Source organism: Oratosquilla oratoria, chromosome 39 (genome assembly GCF_046742065.1).
Source record: "Oratosquilla oratoria isolate Oo_2021 chromosome 39, ASM4674206v1, whole genome shotgun sequence".
Lineage (NCBI taxonomy): Eukaryota > Metazoa > Arthropoda > Malacostraca > Stomatopoda > Squillidae > Oratosquilla > Oratosquilla oratoria.
In genome coordinates this window covers 9,035,215-9,057,568 of record NC_134815.1, presented here as the reverse complement: position 1 = coordinate 9,057,568, position 22,354 = coordinate 9,035,215, and the positions used below count along the sequence as shown (strand labels likewise).

The following is a 22,354-nucleotide window of genomic DNA, read 5'->3' as shown; positions in this document are numbered from 1 at the left end:
CTATGTTTGCATCTTTCCAATCTTGCAGTACCTTTCCCTCTTTGAGTGAGAAGTCAATTATCATGTATAGTTTGTCTGTCAGTTCATCTATACATCCTTTCAGTATCCAATTTGCAATTCCATCTGGTCCATGCAATTTTCTGACATCTAGGCTGTAATGTTCCTTATTTACATAAAAGACATGATGGAAAGTGTGACAAATAATGTTAACATATTTCCAGAGGATACATACAGAATGAGACAAGGAAGACTGTAGGTTGTTGCAAGAATATCTAGATGGCAAATATGCCTGGAGCCAAGAGTGGAAAATGGTTTTCACAACCAAAAAATACAAAGTATTGGAAATGGGCAATATATTAAAAAGACCACAGCTGAACTATTCCATGAGAAGTGTAGGTGAAACATATGCATTGCTGTAGAACTGAAAGGTGACCTTTCACTACAAGAATCAAGAGTGAAAAAATAAAAATAAATAAATAAAAGTAGACCTAAATCTGTCCACTTATGCAGCACTGGTATGGTTCCCACACACTGTGAACAATACAAGCAAAATCGAAACAATATGAAGAGCAACAACTAAAATTATTCCCAGATAAGTTGTACCAAGACAGACTGAAAACACCCTGTCACTGTTTTTTAATACAGTTAAAAATAAACTCCGTAATTTGGGTAGCCTCATTACCATTTGCGGACACACCCCTATAAGCATACGGGAGAAGTTAACCATTGAAATGCCCGAGGATTCAGCAGCAATCCTCCGAAGTTGTAAGCCCTTCGAGGCTGCAAGTCCTTCGAGGTCGTAAGTCCTACGAGGGTACAAGTCCTCTGAAGTTGCAAGTCCTACGAGGGTACAAGTTCTCTGAAGTTGCAAGTCCTATGAGGTTGTAAATCCTCCAAGGTAATAAATCCTCCAAGGTAATCAGTCCTCCAAGGTAATAAGTCATCCAAGGTAACAAGTCCTCCAAGGTAACAAGTCCTCCAAGGTAACAAGTCCTCTAAGGTAACAAGTCCTCCAAGGTAACAAGTCCTCAATGGTCGCAAGTCCTCAGTGGTCGCAAGTCCTCAGTTGTCGCAAGTCCTCCAAGGTAACAAGTCCTCAAAGGTCGCAAGTCCTCAAAGGTCGCAAGTCCTCAGTGGTCACAAGTCCTCAGTGGTCGCAAGTCCTCAGTGGTCGCAAGTCCTCAGTGGTCGCCATGTTCCCTTGAACTGACCTGAACTGACCAGAAAAAAATATCCCTTGGGTTCGACCTCAGCCTCGGCCTCGGGGCGGAACCCCAACACGGGATCCCTATCGTGGGATTAGAGCACGGAGCGCTGCGGCCGTAGGCCGCTGTTTGCGCAGCCAAGTCCCCGGCAAAGCCCGCAACTTGTATGTTATTATAAAGACAGGGGAGAGCTATTGAATGGGGTGGACAAAAACAACAGAGAACACTGGGAATAGGACATCACAAGGTTTTGGGGACAAGTTAAAAAAAAAAAAAAAAAAAAAAATTAAGGATGTGAAAAAGTGGTTGTCCATGCAGATGCATAAACTTCTATAATATGATAGAGCACAATCTGGAACCAAATATACACTTTAAACTAGTAATGATAATTCAAGAATAAGAGACAGGATTCCACATTCATAATTCCTTTCTTGCCTACTGCAATTAGGTAGATACATACCAAAGGGACTTTCCCCTCTTATGCAGGGGTGGTCACATCAAAGTATACACCCACCCAAAACTAAATCATAAGCCTTCTCATCTTAGTACCTTGTGGAAGAATGGAAGAAGGATGTTACTTGACCTCTACCCCATAGCTATGTTCAGAGCCTATATATATATATATATATATATATAGAAACATATGCATTGCATTACATATCTATATCTATATATATATATATATATATATATATATATATATATATAGTGTGTGTATTTACCTAGTTGTATTTTACGGGAAGGGGAGCTATGCTCGTGGTATCCCGTCTTCATATCTCATTTTATCTAAACTATTTTTAAATTCATGTATTGTTTTTGCACACGCCACTTTCTCATCTAACTTGTTCCAACTGTCTATTACTCTGTGAGGAAAGCTGTTCTTTTTCACATTTCTTCTATAGCTGTCTTTCTTCATTTCCTTTCCGTGTCCTCTTGTATTTCTATCATCCCATTTTATTAGATCCTCTCTATCAAAAGTTTCTATGCCTTTCATGATTCTGTAAATAGTTATCAAATCTCCCCTCTCCTTTGCTCTAATGTCTGTAGCTCAAGTTTTGCTAGTCTCTCTTCATATGATAGTTTTGAGAGTGTTGGTGCCAATTTTGTAATTGCTCTTTGTACTTTCAAGTTTTGTTATACGTACATTTTTTGTACTTGGTGACCACATTGTTACTGCATATTCCAATCTTGGTCTTATCAAAGTGATTAGTATTTTCTTCACCATTTCTTCATCCAGGTATGTAAATGCCACTTTGATTGTTCTTATTAAATTATAAGTTTCTCCAAAAATCTTGTTTATATGTTTCTCAGGTGACATATTATTCATAATAATGACTACCAGGTCCTTCTCATTTTCTACTTTTTTTCATTCCTTCTTCTCCCAATTTATATGATCCTATTATTCTTTTTTTGCTTTTTCCAAATTCCATTATACTACACTTTTTAGTATTGAACTCCATCTCCCACTTCCTACTCCATTCCCATACTTTATTGAGATAACTCTGTAGTGACTCACAATCTTCTTCAGTGTTCATTTTTTTTTTAACAGTTTTGCATCATCCACAAAGAAGCTCATATAACTTTCAATTTCTTAATCCATATCATTAATATATATAGCAAACATTATTGGGGCCAGAACTGTTCCTTGTGGAACACCACTTATTACTTCATCCCAATTAGAGTGTTTGTCTCTTATCACTATTCTCATATTTCTTTCTTGCAAAAAGTTTTTCATCCATTTAAGCACTTTGCCCTGAATCCCTCCTTCAGTTTCTAATTTCTTAAGCAACTTCTTATTTGGTACTTTGTCAAAAGCTTTTTTTAGGTCTAGAAATGCACAATCAGCCCATCCATCTCTTTCTTGTATTATATCTATTAGCCTTGAATAGAAACATATTAAATTGGTGACGCATGATTGTCCTTGTCTGAATCCAAATTGTCTTGGATTTAACACGGTTTTTTTCTAAATACTTTACCCATCTACTTTTGATAATTCTTTCACAAATTTTTGTTATTGTACTTGTTAGAGAGACTGGTCTATAGTTGGTAGGGTCTTCTTTATGTCCTCCTTTATATATAGGTACTATATTTGCTTTTTTCCAATCTTTTGGAACTTTTCCTTTTTCAAGGAACTGTTTATTATGCTATGTATTTTGTCTGCCAGTTCATTCCTGCATTCTTTCAAAATCCAGTTTGCTATTTCATCTGGTCCATGCGATTTTCTAACATCAAGATTACTCAAGTGTTTCATTATTTCATTCTTTGTTACTTCTATTTCTTTCATAGGGGGGACTTTCTCTTCCCATTCGATCTCTCCAGGTTGTATGTTCTCCCTTGTAAACACTGATTTAAAATGCTTGTTCATAATTTCTGCCATTTCTATTTCCTCTGTGTATTCAACTCCTCCTTGTCTTAATTTCTCTAATTCCTGTTTGTTTTTCAGTTTGTTGTTTCCAAATCTGTAAAATAGTTTTGATTGATCTTTACACTTTTCTATAACATCTTTTTCATATTTTCTTTTTTCCCTTTCTGCACACTTGTACATATTCATTTCTATAACAAGTATACATTTTCCATTTTTCAGGTCTTTTGTCTTTTTTCAATCTGGTCCAAGCTTTGTCTCTTTTGTCTTTTAACTCCCTACAACTTTTGTTGTACCAGCACTTTACATATTCTTTTTCTTGTTTTTGTCTTGGGACATACTTTTCCACTCCTTTTTTTATATTTTTTTTGTCAAAATATTCCATTTCTCTTCCACTGTTGTTTCCTCTTTCTATATTCTTTCCCAGTTTTCTTTTTGAAAGAATTCTCTTATTTTATATAAAAAAAAAAAAAAAATCATACATCATTCTTCCTCTTCTATATTGTTAATTTCTTTTCATGTACTTTTCCTTATTTAGTTCCAGTTCAATCAATATGTGGTCACTTTTACTTATTGGTGTTTTATATTCAATCTTTTCCACTATTTCAGGTTCTGATGTGATTATTAGGTCTAGTCTCGATGGTTCTTCATTTCTATACCTAGCGTTCTCTTGAATCCATTGTGTCATTGTATGGTCAATAATCATCTCGAGTAGAACATTTCCCCATGAGCCGTCTCCACCCTTTACTGTCATCTCTTCCCAGCAGACTTCTTTGCAATTAAAGTTGCCCATCATAACTATTCTTCCTCCATCTTCCATTATCTTATCTAATGTTATCCTTGTGTCTTCTAACATACTTTTATGTTCACTCTCTTCCAATGAGGCTGTTTTTGGAGGCACATAATTTATTACAAACTTACTGCTCTTCTTATCTCTGTCTTCCACTTCGATCATAATCATCTCTACTGTATTTTTTCCATATGTGACACTCCTCACGTTTATATCCTTCTTAGTCAGGAACATAACTCCACCCCCTTGTTTTGTCTCTCTATTTCTAATCCAATAATTATATGCATCATGTCCTACACTGTTGGGTGGTAGTGGACCTTTTAATTTTATCTCTACAATTCCCATTATATCCAGTTCTTTTTCCTTCAGATAATCATTCAGCATTCAATCCTGTTATTAATCCATTTATATTTGTGTAAGACACTCTTAATTTTCTGCTACTTCCATTGTATTTTCTGTTTCCCTTTTGTTTTTCTATGGTATGGCCCATTTCCTAACTTTCATATTCACTACTCTCCAATAGAATTCCTCTTTTTCTGACTCTATTCTGTTCTCGTTTTTTTCCTTAGCTTCTTGTCTTTTCATTTTTTCCTCCTCTCTTTCCTCTTTATTCATTTCTCTTTTTATCCATACCTTTTTATATTGTTCACTTGTTGCTAGTTTCCCTGTTTTTGCTAAGATATTCTCTGCTGTCATTTGTGACCTGAATTTAACCTTAATCGGTCTGGTCTTATCTACATAAGAACATAAGAAATAAAGGAGACTGCAAAAGACCATAAGGCCTACACTAGGCAGCTCCGTATCCATCACCACCTGTCATCACCATCCATAAAGTTGTCTAATCGTTTTTTAAAACAACTGATAGTTTCAGCGCTTACTACATGGTTACTAAGTTTATTCCATTCATCGACGACCCTATTAGTAAACCAATTCTTGCCTATTTCCTTCTTAAATCTAAATTTGTCCAGTTTATACCCATTACTGCGAGTCCTGCCCTGTTGTTTTATTATGATGACCTTGTTTGCACCACCCTTGTTATAGCCTTTGATCCACTTGAACACTTCTATTAGATCACCCCGCACTCTGCGTCTTTCCAGAGAGTGTAAGTTTAGGTGCCTAAGCCTCTCTTCGTAAGGCAAATTTCCGAGTCCTTGTATCATTTTGGTCATTCTTCTCTGTACTGATTCTAGTGAATTTACTTCCATTCTGTAGGACGGAGACCAAAACTGTACCGCATAGTCAAGGATGGGTCTAACTATCGCTAGATAGAGTTTAATAATTACCTCTGCACTTCTATTCGTTACTGTCCTAGCAATGAAGCCTAATGCTCTGTTAGCTTTATTTCTGGCACTAATACACTGCTTCCTGGTTTTAAGGTCCGGACTCACCAGAACTCCCAAGTCCCTCTCGCACTCAGATTTGTCTAAAAACGTGTTATCTAAGTTATATTTATGTTCGGGGTTGTGTAGTCCTACGTTTAACACGCTACACTTAGAGATATTGAAGTTCATTTGCCATTTCACCGACCATGTTAACAGCTTATTAAGGTCATCCTGCAGAATCTGGGCGTCGTCTCCTGACCTAATTAGGCGTCCTATTTTAGTGTCGTCCACAAACTTACTAACATCACTATTTAACCCTTCGTCTAAGTCATTTATATACATAATGAACAACAAGGGACCCAAAACCGAGCACTGGGGGACCCCGCTAGTAACATTGCCCCACCTAGATTTTATTCCATTTATGGTGACCCGCTGTTTTCTGTTACTAATCCAAGCTCTAATCCATTCTAACACTTTTCCTCCTATGCCATGGGCTTTGATTTTATTTAGTAGTCTCTGGTGTGGCACTTTGTCGAACACTCTGCTAAAGTCAAGGTAAATAACATAATAATTTTCATTGATGTCTGACGCCTTATATACCTTAGTGTAAAAGGATAGAAGATTAGTCACACATGACTTACCCTTGGAGAAACCATGCTGTGAAACACGAATTAAATTATGCCCTTCAATGTGTTCTCTGAGTCTATTTACTATTATTGATTCAAGCATTTTTCCTATAACCGATGTCAAACTGATTGGCCTATAGTTGCATATAGACGATCTAACTCCCTTCTTAAAAACAGGAACAACGTTTGCCTGCCTCCAAGCAGTTGGAACAGAACCAGTGTCTACTGATTTATTGAATATTTCAGTTAACTGGTCGCAGATTTCAAATTTACACTCTTTAAGCATTCTTGGAAAAATTTTGTCTGGACCCAGAGATTTTGTAGCTTTAAGTCTGTCAATCTGCTTGACTACTTCTTCTTTACTAATGCTGATATTAGTTAGACTACTTTCTTCATCCCCTCTGAAAATTGGATCGCAGTCAGGTACTTTATCTAACCTCTCATTAGTAAACACCGATAGAAAATAATTGTTAAACTCCTCACTCATTTTTTCTTCCGATATTTCCCAAGCCTATACATTTCTTCAATTTCTTTACCAATTTCAGGTTCATCTTCCTGAACTAATTCTAGTAAACTGCTTACTTTTTCTTTTTCCTCTTTGATTCTTGTGGTTCTATTTAGATTATACTTCTCTTCCATTCCTAATATAATTATACATTTATTTTTATCTGCTAAGTCTCTTACTATATTCTCCTGTCTCATCACTTTAATAACTGTGTTTTCAGTTTGTTCTTTCATCTGTTGTTTTACTATATCATTAAATGCAATTTTGCTATTCTCTTGGATTTTTTTTCCAACCCTGTGCTTCTTTTGCTATGGACTCTTTATTCTCTTTATTATTCTTCTTTAATTCCTCATTCTCATATATTACTTCTTTTAACTGTCTTTTTAATGCTTCTATTTCTTTAGTTAGTTTTTGGTTCACCTTCTCTAATTCTTCCAATTTCTCAACTCTCTGCGTGATCTTCGTGAGTTCACCGAACCTATCCTCCCAATGTTTGACAATTTTCTCAAGTTTTTCTTCTAGGCTTGCTAATCGGGGAGGGTTGGCTTCCCCCCACATTAAATCCTTGGAAATTGTTATCTTCACTTTCCATTGTGCTGCTCTTATCTATATTTCTAATCTTTACATTTTTGTTAGTCCCTTCATCATCACTAAATTGATCTGGCCCGCAATTGTTTATATGGCGTCTGCCTACCTGGACCAAGTCCTCTCCTTCCTCATTTCCCTCAGTAATCCCTCCCCTTCTCTTTTTTCATCACCTTCCCACTACACCACAAGGTTTCCCCTTCCCTGTAAATACAAAAATGTACTTCCTTGACATTGAGATCCTCGAAAATTTCACTTTTTCTTCGGAGCTCCAATCTTCGCCGTCAATCCGATGAATGTGTGTGTGTATGCGTGTAAAATTCTAGTTGTGCACACCTGCACAATACAGCAATAGAAAATTATCAATTTGGTAAATTATAATAGATCAACGTAATATGTGATTTTCTTGGCGGAAATAACAAAAATGTTGCTAAAACCTATTTTCTAATGAACAAAGTCACAGCAGTTGAAATATAAGCCATATTTGTTTTGATTGGTGCTGAGGTCGAAGAAATGAAAGGATGATAAAGTAGTCTATTCTAACCTAACCTAACCTACATAACCTAACCAATGTTTAGTAATTAGGTACTTCAAATTCTAAAGATCATCTGGGTCATCGTCATCGCCACGGATGCTGGCGGCCTGATTATTATTATACCTTGGGCAATTAACAGATGAAGGCAAAACCCCGTGTTCTCTCATAAAGTCCAAGGAAGCCCTATTGTCTTTGTAGCAGTGCTTATTAACGTCACCTGGAGTTGGAGAACACCCAGTCCACAATGTGAAAGCCGTTGTCTGATAGTGACTGGACTGGCATGGCGTCCATACTATATCCTAGCAGCTTCGTTCATTAGTAAATTTGCTTGTAGCAAGGTTTTTTGTTTTTTATTTCCGCCAAGAAAATCACATATTACATTCATGTATTAAAATTTGCAAAATTAATATCTAACTTTTTAATGCTATATTATGTATGTGTGCACAACTAAAATAATACATACATATACATATATATATATATATATATATGACACACAGGAAACCCACAGTCAGAGAAAATAAACTTTGAATGAAAGAAGATTCCTTTATTTTGGCTATCAACTGTAGCCCTCTTCAGGAAAGTACTTTCCTGAAGAGGGCTACAGTTGATAGCTGAAATATAGGAATCTTCTTTCGTTCCAAGTTTATTTTCTCCTACTGTGGGTTTCCTGTGTGTCATTTATAAATGTGCTACTACATTTCTGTTTAGAAATATATATGTATATGTGTATGTGTGTATCTATATATATATATATATATATACGTATGTATATATATATATATATATATATATACGTATGTATATATATATATATATATATATATGTATATATATATATATATATATATATATATATATATATCTATATATATATATATATATATTTATATACATTTATATGCAATATATATATATATATATCACTGGAGAGAAATATAGTAGCACATTTGTAAATCACAACTAAAACCACAGTCAGATAAAAGAAAGAGTTGAGTAAGCGAAACTATATATTTTGATTGCTAACTGCAATCCTCTTCAGTAGTATAAAGTGGAAGGAGGATGCTGTCTTAAATAGCAACCTCTTACAAAGAATAGGGAACTTGGAAAAATAAATGCCACTACCCAAACCCTCCCCTCCCCCTGATCCAACCTCATGTTATCCTCAGGTCAAATAGGGTTGGGGTAGTGACATTTTTTTCTTTTCCAAGTTCCCTTTCCTTTGTAAGAGGTTGCTATTTAAGACAGCATCCTCCTTCCACTTTGTACTACTGAAGAGGATTACAGTTAGCAATTGTAATATATAGTTTCGTTTACTCAACTCTTTCGTCCGGCTGTCGTGTTGTTATGTATATATATATATATATATATATATATATATATATACGCGCACGCCCATATATGTATATATATATATATATGTATATATACATATATATATATATATATGTGTGTGTGTGTGTGTGTATTCACTTGGTCTTGGTTTTTGGATCACGTGTTGAACTCGTGATCGACAGCTATTTCCCTCCTGGAAGAGAGCTCAGAGCTCAGTGTGTGTAATACTAAGAAGTGTAGCATAATGGAGTTTGGAAAAAGCAAAAACAGAATATCAGGAAAATATACAATTGGAACCAAAGAAGTAAAGAAAGTAGGATCCGAAAAAGATTTGGGAGTAATTATCACGAACGACTTGTCCTATGATATACAGATTAACAAAATTGTCGGGGAGACTTACAACTTGCTAAGATCAATAAAGGTGGCGTTTACATACTTGGACGAAGACATGATGAAAAAAATATTGGTTTCATTGATAAGGCCTAGATTAGAGTATGCAGCGACATTGTGGTCCCCCAGTACCAAAAAGAATATAAAGAAAATAGAAAGAATCCAAAGAGCAGCTACAAAAATGGCACCTGCACTTGCAAACCTATCATACGAGGAGAGATTGGCTAAACTGGAGTTACCGACACTGGAGCAAAGAAGAGAGAGAGGTGACCTATTGACCATCTACAGAATCATGAAAGGCACAGAGGTACTCGATAGTGAGAACTTACTTAACTGGGACAAAAGAAACACAAGAGGACATGGAAAGAAAATAAAAAAACATAGCTATAGAAGAGAACTGAAGAAAAACAGTTTTCCTCATAGAGTTTTGGACACTTGGAACAAACTGGACAATGGAATAGTATGCGCAAAAACCATTCATGAGTTTAAAAACAAACTAGACACTGCAAGATACAAAGGCGGGACATCACGAGCATAGCTCCCCTTCCCGCAAAATACAACTAGGTAAATACAACTAGGTAAATAAATACATGGATAGTTCAAATACTATCTTGGTACTCAAGAATTACATTAAGAAGTCTTCTAATGGCATGGTGTCATTATTAGTGAACTTCACATGTGTACACAACACAGAGAGCTGTGAACTTAACATTGTGGAAATGATTTAATAAATTGGTAAATAAAAAGATCTCCATAGAAATATACTTTGATCCTTCTAGGTGTGTTGAAAAGAACCACCATGTCTGTGTACGGAAGATGATAAGCAAACTGTTGTTCACAGCTTCCAATGTAAATATAAATATTTACAAGAACTACAGGGCAGTAGCCACAGAATCACGATGTGTTTATACATGAAACAATTTCCAATTGAAAAATAGATACTACTAACAGTGCTAGTGCAAACACACTAGATTCTATTGTTGACATCGTGTTCCTTCGTTGCCTAGCAACCAATGAAAAACATTGAGTAGAAACACGTAAATATTTCTTATCACCGTAAAATTTGACATTTACAAGCAACTCACAATTAACACAGTAATTTACAGGTACTGAATTATACCTTTCACTTGAAGAAGACATAGCAGAAGAATTAACACTCAATACACTAGCAGTAATCATTCAGTATACACTACGTATACGGATTCTTTCGTGGACATCAGAACATTTATGTATTCTATGTGTATAGATTGCTAATACGAAAGCGTGTCTCTGATTTTTTTTTCGTAGAACTTTTGTGTTACATAAAATGTAATGTGTAATGATATATATAGATATACATATATATATATATATCTATATATATATATATATGTATATATATATATATATATATATATATATGTGTGTGTGTGTGTGTGTGTGTGTGTGTGTGTGTATTTACCTCGGATCTGGACTAACATCCCGTACCTACTCACTGCTAGGGAACAGGGGCTACACGTGATAGGAGACCCCAACTTATCTTGCCCGGCCGGGGGGGTGTGTGTGTGTGTGTGTATTTACCTAGTTGTATTTTGCGGGATGGGGAGCTATGCTCGTGATATCCCGCCTTTGTATCTTGCAGTGTCTAGTTTGTTTTTAAACTCGTGAATGGTTTGTGCGCATACTATTTCATTGTCCAGTTTGTTCCAAGTGTCCAAAACTCTATGAGGAAAACTGTTTTTCTTCAGTTCTCTTCTATAGCTATGTTTTTTTATTATTTTCTTTCCATGTCCTCTTGTGTTTCTTTTGTCCCAGTTAAGTAAGTTCTCACTATCGAGTACCTCTGTGCCTTTCATGATTCTGTAGATGGTCAATAGGTCACCTCTCTCTCTTCTTTGCTCCAGTGTCGGTAACTCCAGTTTAGCCAATCTCTCTTCGTATGATAGGTTTGCAAGTGCAGGTGCCATTTTTGTAGCTGCTCTTTGGATTCTTTCTATTTTCTTTATATTCTTTTTGGTACTGGGGGACCACAATGTCGCTGCATACTCTAATCTAGGCCTTATCAATGTAACCAATATTTTTTTCATCATGTCTTCGTCCAAGTATGTAAACGCCACTTTTATTGATCTTAGCAAATTGTAAGTCTCCCCGACAATTTTGTTAATCTGTATATCATAGGACAAGTCGTTCGTGATAATTACTCCCAAATCTTTTTCGGATCCTACTTTCTTTACTTCTTTGGTTCCAATTGTATATTTTCCTGATATTCTGTTTTTGCTTTTTCCAAACTCCATTATGCTACACTTCTTAGTATTAAAGTCCACTTCCCATTTCTGACTCCAGTTCCATACCCTATTTAGGTCTTCTTGCAGTGCTTCACAGTCCTCATCAGTTTCTATTTTCCTTAGCAGTTTGGCGTCATCGGCAAAGAAGCTCATGTAGCAGTTCACGTCCTCATCCATGTCATTCATATAGATAGCAAACATTATTGGTGCCAGCACAGATCCTTGCGGTACTCCACTGATCACCTCTTTCCAGTCTGAATATTTTTCTCTGAGCACTACTCTCATCTTTCTACCAGTCAGAAAGTCCTCTATCCATTTTAGTAGGTTTCCCTGTATTCCTCCTATGTGTTCCAATTTTTTTAGTAGTTTTCTGTGTGGTACTTTGTCAAAGGCTTTTTGCAAGTCTAGGAATGCACAATCAGCCCATCCATTTCTTTCTTGCACTATGTCTATTAGTCTTGAGTAAAAGCATATTAAGTTTGTGGAGCATGATCTTCCTTGTCTGAATCCGAATTGTCTTGGGTTTAATATGTCATTGTCTTCCAGATGTTTTACCCATCTATTCTTGATTATTTTCTCACAAATTTTGGCAATGGTGCTTGTTAGTGATACTGGCCTATAGTTGGTGGGTTCTTCTTTGTTTCCTCCTTTGTGTATTGGTACAATGTTAGCGTTTTTCCAGTCCTCGGGTATCTTTCCTTCTTTGAGTGAGCTGTTTATTAAGATGTGTATTTTGTCTGTTAGTTCTTCTTTGCACTCCTTTAGAATCCAATTTGCAATACCGTCCGGGCCATGTGATTTTCTGACATCCAGCCTTGATAAATGTTCTGATATTTCCTTTAGTGATGCTGTAAACTCATTCATGAGGGGAGATTTCTTGTTTTTGTCTATGTCACAATTCGGTATTTTCTCTGTGTGTGTGTGTGTGTGTGTGTGTATTTACCTAGTTGTATTTACCTAGTTGTATTTTGCGGGAAGGGGAGCTATGCTCGTGTTGTCCCGCCTTTGTATCTTGCAGTGTCTAGTTTGTTTTTAAACTCATGAATGGTTTTTGCGCATACTATTTCATTGTCCAGTTTGTTCCAAGTGTCCAAAACTCTATGAGGAAAACTGTTTTTCTTCAGTTCTCTTCTATAGCTATGTTTTTTTATTTTCTTTCCATGTCCTCTTGTGTTTCTTTTGTCCCAGTTAAGTAAGTTCTCACTATCGAGTACCTCTGTGCCTTTCATGATTCTGTAGATGGTCAATAGGTCACTTCTCTCTCTTCTTTGCTCCAGTGTCGGTAACTCCAGTTTAGCCAATCTCTCTTCGTATGATGAGAGATTGGCTAAACTGGAGTTACAGACACTGGAGCAAAGAAGAGTGAGAGGTGACCTTTTGACCATCTACAGAATGATGAAAGGCACAGAGGTACTCGATAGTGAGAACTTACTTAACTGGGACAAAAGAAACACAAGAGGACATGGATATGGAGGAAGGACATGGATATGGAGGAAGGAATTGAAAGCTATATGTGTGTGTGTGTGTGTGTGTATTTACCTAGTTGTATTTTACAGGAAGGGGAGCTATGCTCGTGGGATCCCGTCTTCATATCTCATTTTATCTAAACTATTTTTAAATTCATGTATTGTTTTTGCGCACACCACTTTCTCATCTAACTTGTTCCAACTGTCTATTACTCTGTGAGGAAAGCTGTTCTTTTTCAGGTCTCTTCTATAGCTATCCTTTTTTATTTTCTTTCCATGTCCTCTTGTATTTCTGTCATCCCATTTTATCAGATTCTCTCTATTAGTAATTTCTATGCCTTTCATGATTCTGTAAATAGTTATCAAATCTCCTCTCTCTCTTCTTTGATCTAGTGTCTGTAGTTCAAGTTTTGCTAGTCTCTCTTCATATGATACTTTTGTGAGTGTAGGTGCCAATTTTGTAATTGCTCTTTGTATTCTTTCAAGTTTTTTTTATAAATTTTTTTGTACTTGGTGACCATATCGTTGCCGCATATTCCAATCTTGGTCTTATCAGGGTGATTAGAATGTTCTTCACCATTTCTTCATCCAGATATGTAAATGCAACTTTGATTGTTCTTATTGAATTATAGGTTTCTCCAAAAATCTTATTTATATGTTTCTCAGGTGACATATTATTCATAACAATGACTCCCAGGTCCTTTTCATTTTCTACTTTTTTTTTTTATTCCTTCTTCTCCCAATTTATATGATCCTGTTATTCTGTTTTTTACTTTTTCCAAATTCCATTATACTACACTTCTTTGTATTGAACTCCATTTCCCACTTCCTACTCCATTCCTGTACTTTGTTTAGATCTCTCTGTAGTGATTCACAATCTTCTTCCGTGTTCACTTTTTTCAATAGTTTTGCATCATCTGCAAAGAAGCTCATATAGCTTTCAATTCCTTCCTCCATATCATTAATATATATAGCAAACATTATTGGGGCCAGAACCGTTCCTTGTGGAACACCGCTTATTACTTCATCCCATTTTGAGTGTTGGTCTCTTATCACTACTCTCATTTTTCTTTCTTGCAAAAAGTCTTCCATCCAATTTAGTAGTTTGCCCTGTATTCCTCCTTCAGTTTCTAATTTCTTAAGCAACTTTTTATGTGGTACTTTGTCAAAAGCTTTTTTTAGGTCTAGAAATGCACAATCAGTCTATCCATCTCTTTCTTGTATTACATCTATTAGCCTTGAATAGAAACATATTAAATTGGTGACGCATGATCGTCCTTGTCTTAATCCAAATTGTCTTGGATTTAGTACGTTGTTTTTTTCTTAATATTTTACCCATCTATTTTTTACAATTCTTTCACAAATTTTTGCTATTGTACTTGTTAGAGAGACTGGCCTAAAGTTGTTAGGGTCTTCTTTATTTCCCCCTTTATATATAGGTACTATATTTGCTTTTTTCCAATCTTCTGGAACTTTACCTTCTTTCAATGAACTGATTATTATGCTATGTATTATATCTGCCAGTTCATTCCTGCATTCTTTCAAAATTCAGTTTGCCATTTCATCTAGTCCATGCGATTTTCTGACATCAAGATTACCCAAGTGTTTCAATATTTCATTCTTTGTTACTTCTATTTCTTTCATAGGGTGTGTGTGTGTATTTACCTAGTTGTATTTACCTAGTTGTATTTTACGGGAAGGGGAGCTATGCTCGTGGGGTCCCGTCTTCATATCTCATTTTATCTAAACTATTTTTAAATTCATGTATTGTTTTTGCACACACCACTTTCTCATCTAACTTGTTCCAACTGTTTATTACTCTGTGAGGAAAGCTGTTCTTTTTCAAATCTCTTCTGTAGCTGTCTTTTTTTATTTTCTTTCTGTGTCCTCTTGTATTTCTGTCATCCCATTTTATCAGATTCTCTCTATTAGTAATTTCTATGCCTTTCATGATTCTGTAAATAGCTATCAAATCTCCTCTCTCTCTTCTTTGCTCTAGTGTCTGTAGTCTCTCTTCATATGATAGTTTTGAGAGTGTTGGTGCCAATTTTGTAATTGCTCTTTGTATTCTTTCAAGTTTTTTTTTTTTTTATAATTTTTTTTGTACTTGGTGACCATATCGTTGCTGCATATTCCAATCTTGGTCTTATCAGGGTGATTAGGATTTTCTTCACCATTTCTTCATCCAGGTATGTAAATGCAACTTTGATTGTTCTTATTAAATTATAAGTTTCTCCAAAAATCTTATTTATATGTTTCTCAGGTGACATGTTATTCATAACAATGACTCCCAGGTCCTTCTCATTTTCGACTTTTTTTATTCTTTCTTCTCCCAATTTATATGCTCCTGTTATTCTGTTTTTGCTTTTTCCAAATTCCATTATACTACACTTTTTTGTATTGAACTCCATCTCCCACTTCCTACTCCATTCCTGTACTTTATTTATTTAGATCTCTCTGTAGTGATTCACAATCTTCTTCAGTTTTCACTTTTTTCAGTAGTTTTGCATCATCTGCAAAGAAGCTCATATAGCTTTCAATTCCTTCCTCCATATCATTAATATATATAGCAAACATTATTGGGGCCAGAACTGTTCCCTGCGGAACACCGCTTATTACTTCATCCCATTTTGAGTGCTGGTTTCTTATCACTACTCTCATTTTTCTTTCTTGCAAAAAGTCTGCCCTGTATTCCTCCTTCAGTTTCTAATTTCTTAAGCAACTTCTTACGTGGTACTTTGTCAAAAGCTTTCTTTAGGTCTAGAAATGCACAGTCCGCCCATCCATCTCTTTCTTGTATTATATCTATTAGCCTTGAATAGAAACATATTAAATTGGTGACGCATGATCGTCCTTGTCTGAATCCAAATTGCCTTGGATTTAACACTTTGTTTTTTTTTTCTAAATATTTTACCCATCTACTTTTGATAATTCTTTCACAAATTTTTGCTATTGTACTTGTTAGAGAGACTGGTCTATAGTTGGTAGGTTCTTCTTTATTTCCTCCTTTATATATAGGAGGAACTTTTCCTTCTTTCAAGGAACTATTTAGTATGCTATGTATTTTGTCTGCCAGTTCATTCCTGCATTCTTTCAGTATCCAGTTTGCTATTTCATCTGGTCCATGCGATTTTCTGACATCAAAATTACTCAAGTGTGTTAATATTTCATTCTTTGTTACTTCTATTTCTTCCATAGGGGGGACTTTCTCTTTCCATTCGTTCTCTTCAGGTTGTATGTTCTCCCTTGTAAACACTGATTTAAAATGTTTGTTCATAATTTCCGCCATTTCCATTTCCTCAGTGTATTCAACTCCCTCTTGTCTTAATTTCTCCAAGTCTTGTTTGTTTTTCAGTTTATTGTTTACAAATCTGTAGAATAGTTTTGGTTGATCTTTACACTTTTCTATGATATCTTTTTCATATTTTCTCTTTTCCTCTCTGCACGTTTGTACATATTCATTTCTATAACAGGTATATATTTTCCATTTTTCAGGTCTTCTGTCTTTTTTCCATATGGTCCAGGCTTTGTCTCTTTTGTCTTTTAACTCCCTACAACTTTTGTTGTACCAGCATTTTACATATTCTTTTTCTTGTTTTTGTCTTGGGACATACTTTTCCACTCCTTTTTTGTCAATTTTTGTCAAAATATTCCATTTCTCTTCCACTGTTGTTTCTTCTTTGTATATTTCTTCCCAGTTTTCCTTTTGAAAGAATTCTCTTATTTGATCAAAGTTTGTTTTTTCATACATCATTCTTCCTTTTCTATATTGTTAATTTCTTTTAATATATTTTTCTTCATTAAGTTCCAGTTCAATCAATATGTGGTCATTTTTACTTATTGGTGTTTTATATTCAATTTTTCCACTATTCTAGGTTCAGATGTAATTATTAGGTCTAGTCTCGATGGCTCTTCTTCATTTCTATACCTAGTGTTCTCCTGTATCCATTGTGTAATTGTATGGTCAGTAATCATCTCAAGTAGAGCGTTTCCCCATGAGCCGTCTCCACCCTTTACTGTCACCTCTTCCCAGCAGATTTCTTTCCATTAAAGTTCATAACTATTTTTCCTCCTCCTCTTTCTATCTTGTTTAATGTTATCTTTGTGTCCTCTAACATACTTTTATGTTCACTCTCTTCCCATGAGGCTGTTTTCGGGGGCACATAATTTATCACACTTTCTCTCTTCTTATCTCTGTCTTCTACTTCCATCATTATCACTCTCACTGTATTCTTTCCATACACTCACACGTTTATATATCCTTTTTAGTCAGGAACATAACTCCACCCCCTTCCTTTTTCACTCTGTTTTCTAATCCAATAATATGCATCCATGTCCTACACTGTTGGGTGGTAGTGGACCTTTTAATTTTGTTTCTACAATTCCCATTATGTCTGGTTCTTTTTCTTTTCAAATAATCATTCAGCTCATTCCTGTTATTAATCCATCTATATTTGTGTAAGACACTCTTAGTTTTCTGCCACTTCCATTGTGTTCTCTGTTTCCCTTTTGTTTTTTCTCTTGTATGTCGACTTTCTTTAGTTTCATATCCACTACTCTACAATAAAATTTCTCTTTGTCTGACTGTTCTGTTCTCGTTTTTTTCCTTAGCTTCAAGTCTTTTCTGTTTTTGTTCGTCTCTTTCCTCTTTATTCATTTCCCTTTTTATCCATACCTTTTTATATTGTTCACTTGTTGCTAGTTTCCCTGTTTTGGATAAGATATTCTCAGCCGTAGTTTGTGACCTGAATTTAATCTTAATTGGTCTGGTCTTGTCTGTACTATATTTCCCGAGCCTGAATTTCTCTTTGATTTGTTTCATTATTTCTGGTTCATCTTCCTGAACTAATTCTAGTAAATTTCTTACTTTTTCATTTTCCTCTTTGATTCTTGTGGTTCTATGTTTCTCTTCCATTCCTAATATAATTATACATTTCTTTCTGTCTGCTAAGTCTCTTACTATATTCTCCTTCTGTCTCATCACTTTAATAACTGAGTTTTCAGTTTGTTCATTCATTTGCTGTCTGATTATGTCAGTGAATGCAACTTTGCTATTTTCTTGGATTTTTTTTCCAACCCTCCTTGTTCTCCTTATTATTCTCCTTTAAGACTTTATTCTCTTCTTTTACTTCTTTTAACTGTTTTTTTTTTTAATTCTTCAATTTCCTTAGTTAAGTTTTTGTTCGCCTTCTCTAGTTCTTCCAATTTTTCAACCCTCTGTACAATGTTGTTAACATGACCGAACCTACGCTCCAAGTCCTCGATCATCTTATCGACCTTCTCTTCTAGTCTTGTCAGTCGGGGGGGGGGGGGGGGGGGGGTTGTGTCCCCCCACCCACTTTAAAACCCAGGAAAATATTCTCATAATAAACTTTCTACTGTATTGCTCTTTATCTATACTTCTAATCTTTACATTTTTATTAGACATTTCATCGTCACTCACTGGTCGGGGGGGCCTTTTGTTTACCTTTCGCCTGTCCTGCCTGGGCCAAGTCCTCTCCTTCCACAATTCCTTCCATTTCCCTCAGCAATCCCTCCCCTTCTCCTCTTTCCCTACTTTCCCACTACCCCACGAGCAATTTCCCCCACCCCGTAAATACAATAGGCACTTCTCTTTGCGTTGGGATCCACGAAACTTCAATTTTCTTCAGAACGTCTTCTAAGCCATCCGTTCGTTGAAGTGTGTGTGTGTGTGTGTGTGTGTATTTACCTAGTTGTATTTACCTAGTTGTATTTTACGGGAAGGGGAGCTATGCTCGTGGGGTCCCGTCTTCATATCTCATTTTATCTAAACTATTTTTAAATTCATGTATTGTTTTTGCACACACCACTTTCTCATCTAACTTGTTCCAACTGTCTATTACTCTGTGAGGAAAGCTGTTCGTTTTCACATCTCTTTTATAGCTGTCTTTTTTATTTTCTTTCCGTGTCCTCTTGTATTTCTATTATCCCATTTTATCAGATTCTCTCTATCAGTAATTTCTATGCCTTTCATGATTCTATAAATAGCTATCAAATCTCCTCTCTCTCTTCTTTGCTCTAGTGTCCGTAGTTCAAGTTTTGCTAGTCTCTCTTCATATGATAGTTTTGAGAGTGTCGGTGCCAATTTTGTAATTGTTCTTTGTATTCTTTCAATCTTGCTCTTTGCTTATTCCAATCTTGGTCTTATCAGGGTGATTAGGATTTTCTTCACCATTTCTTCATCCAGGTGAAGAATAAGAACTTTGATTGTTCTTATTAAATTATAAGTTTCTCCAAAAATCTTATTTATATGTTTCTCAGGTGACATATTATTCATAACAATGACTCCCAGGTCCTTCTCATTTTCGACTTTTTATTTTTATTTTTTTATTCCTTCTTCTCCCAATCTATATGATCCTGTTATTCTGTTTTTGCTTTTTCCAAATTCCATTATACTACACTTTTTAGTACTGAACTCCATCTCCCACTTCCTACTCCATTCCTGTACTTTATTTAGATCACTCTGTAGTGATTCATAATCTTCTTCCGTGTTCACTCTTTTCAGTAGTTTTGCATCATCTGCAAAGAAGCTCATATAGCTTTCAATTTCTTCATCCATATCATTAATATATATAGCAAACATTATTGGGGCCAGAACTGTTCCCTGCGGAACACCGCTTATTACTTCATCCCATTTTGAGTGTTTGTCTCTTATCACTACTCTCATTTTCCTTTCTTGCAAAAAGTCTTCCATCCAATTAAGCAGTTTTCCCTGTATTCCTCCTTCAGTTTCTAATTTCTTAAACAACTTCTTATGTGGTACTTTGTCAAAAGCTTTTTTTTAGGTCTAGAAATGCACGATCGGCCCATCCATCTCTTTCTTGTATTATATCTATTAGCCTTGAATAGAAACATATTAAATTGGTGACGCATGATCGTCCTTGTCTGAATCCAAATTGCCTTGGATTTAACACGGGTTTTTTTTTTTTTCTAAATATTTTACCCATCTACTTTTGACAATTCTTTCACAAATTTTTGCTATTGTACTTGTTAGAGAGACTGGTCTATAGTTGTTAGGGTCTTCTTTATTTCCTCCTTTATATATAGGTACTATATTTGCTTTTTCCAATCTTTTGGAACTTTTCCATCTTTCAAGGAACTGTTTATTATGCTATGTATTTTGTCTGCCAGTTCATTCCTGCATTCTTTCAAAATCCAGTTTGCTATTTCATCTGGTCCATGCGATTTTCTGACATCAAGATTACTCAAGTGTTTCAGTATTTCGTTCTTTGTTACTTCTATTTCTTTCATGGGAGGGACTTTCTCTTCACATTTGATCTCTTCAGGTTGTATGTTCTCCCTTGTAAACACTGATTGAAAATGTTTGTTCATAATTTCCGCCATTTCAATTTCCTCTGTGTATTCAACTCCTCCTTGTCTTAATTTCTCCAAGTCTTGTTTGGTTTTCAATTTGTTGTTTACAAATCTGTAAAATAGTTTTGGTTGATCTTTACACTTTTCTATGACATCTTTTTCATATTTTCTCTTTTCCTCTCTGCACGTTTGTACATATTCATTTCTATAACAGGTATATATTTTCCATTTTTCAGGCCTTCTGTCTTTTTTCCATCTGGTCCAGGCTTTGTCTCTTTTGCCTTTTAACTCCCTACAACTTTTATTGTACCAGCATTTTACATATTCTTTTTCTTGTTTTTGTCTTGGGACATACTTTTCCACTCCTTTTTTGTCAATTTTTGTCAAAATATTCCATTTCTCTTCCACTGTTGTTTCTTCTTTGTATATTTCTTCCCAGTTTTCCTTTTGAAAGAATTCTCTTATTTGATCAAAGTTTGTTTTTTCATACATCATTCTTCCTTTTCTATATTGTTCATTTCTTTTCATGTACTTTTCTTCATTTAGTTCCAGTTCAATCAATATGTGGTCACTTTTACTTATTGGTGTTTTATATTCAATCTTGTCCACTATTCTAGGTTCAGATGTAATTATTAGGTCTAGTCTCGATGGTTCTTCCTCATTTCTATACCTAGTGTTCTCCTGTATCCACTGTGTCATTGTATTGTCAGTAATCATCTCAAGTAGAGCGTTTCCCCATGAGCCGTCTCCACCCTTTACTGTCATCTCTTCCCAGCAGATTTCTTTGCAATTAAAGTTGCCCATCATAACTATTCTTCCTCCATCTTCCATTATCTTATCTATTGTTATCTTTGTGTCCTCTAACATACTTTTATGTTCACTCTCTTCCCACGAGGCTGTTTTCGGAGTCACATAATTTATCACAAACTTTCTGCTCTTCTTATCTCTGTCTTCTACTTCGATCATAATCATCTCTACTGTATTCTTTCCATACGTGACACACCTCACGTTTATATCCTTCTTAGTCAGGAACATAACTCCACCCCCTTGCTTTGTCTCTCTGTTTCTAATCCAATAATTATATGCATCATGTCCTACACTGTTGGGTGGTAGTGGACCTTTTAATTTTATCTCTACAATTCCCATTATGTCCGTTTTTTTTTTTTTCAAATAATCATTCAGCTCATTCAATCCTGTTATTAATCCATCTATATTTGTGTAAGACACTCTTAGTTTTCTGCCACTTCCATTGTGTTCTCTGTTTCCCTTTTGTTTTTCTCTTGTATGTCGAATTGCCTTAGTTTCATATTCACTACTCTCCAATAGAATCTCTCTTTTTCTGACTCTGTTCTGTTCTCGTTTTTTTCCTTAGCTTCAAGTCTTTTCTTTTTTTCTTCCTCTCTTTCCTCTTTATTCATTTCCCTTTTTATCCATACCTTTTTATATTGTTCACTTGTTGCTAGTTTCCCTGTTTTGGATAAGATATTCTCTGCCGTCGTTTGTGACCTGAATTTAATCTTAATTGGTCTGGTCTTATCTGTACTATACTTTCCGAATCTGAACTTCTCTTCGATTTGTTTCATTATTTCTGGTTCATCTTCCTGAACTAATTGTAGTAAACTGCTTAATTTTTC

General features: G+C 35.4%; 1 protein-coding gene across 4 annotated transcripts in view; it reads right to left on the bottom strand.

The window, feature by feature from the left end:
* Positions 1 to 10,914, bottom strand: part of BBS1 (Bardet-Biedl syndrome 1) — a 49,714-nt gene extending 38,800 nt beyond the window's left edge. For 2 of the 4 annotated variants that reach the window (XM_076176523.1, XM_076176524.1), the window contains exon 1: positions 10,776 to 10,914. In XM_076176523.1, coding sequence (XP_076032638.1) covers positions 10,776 to 10,834 — 59 coding nt within the window. In that variant the 5' untranslated portion in view covers positions 10,835 to 10,914. The other 2 variants (XM_076176525.1, XM_076176526.1) reach the window with 2 other exon arrangements.
* Between the last annotated feature and the right edge of the window lie 11,440 nt (positions 10,915 to 22,354).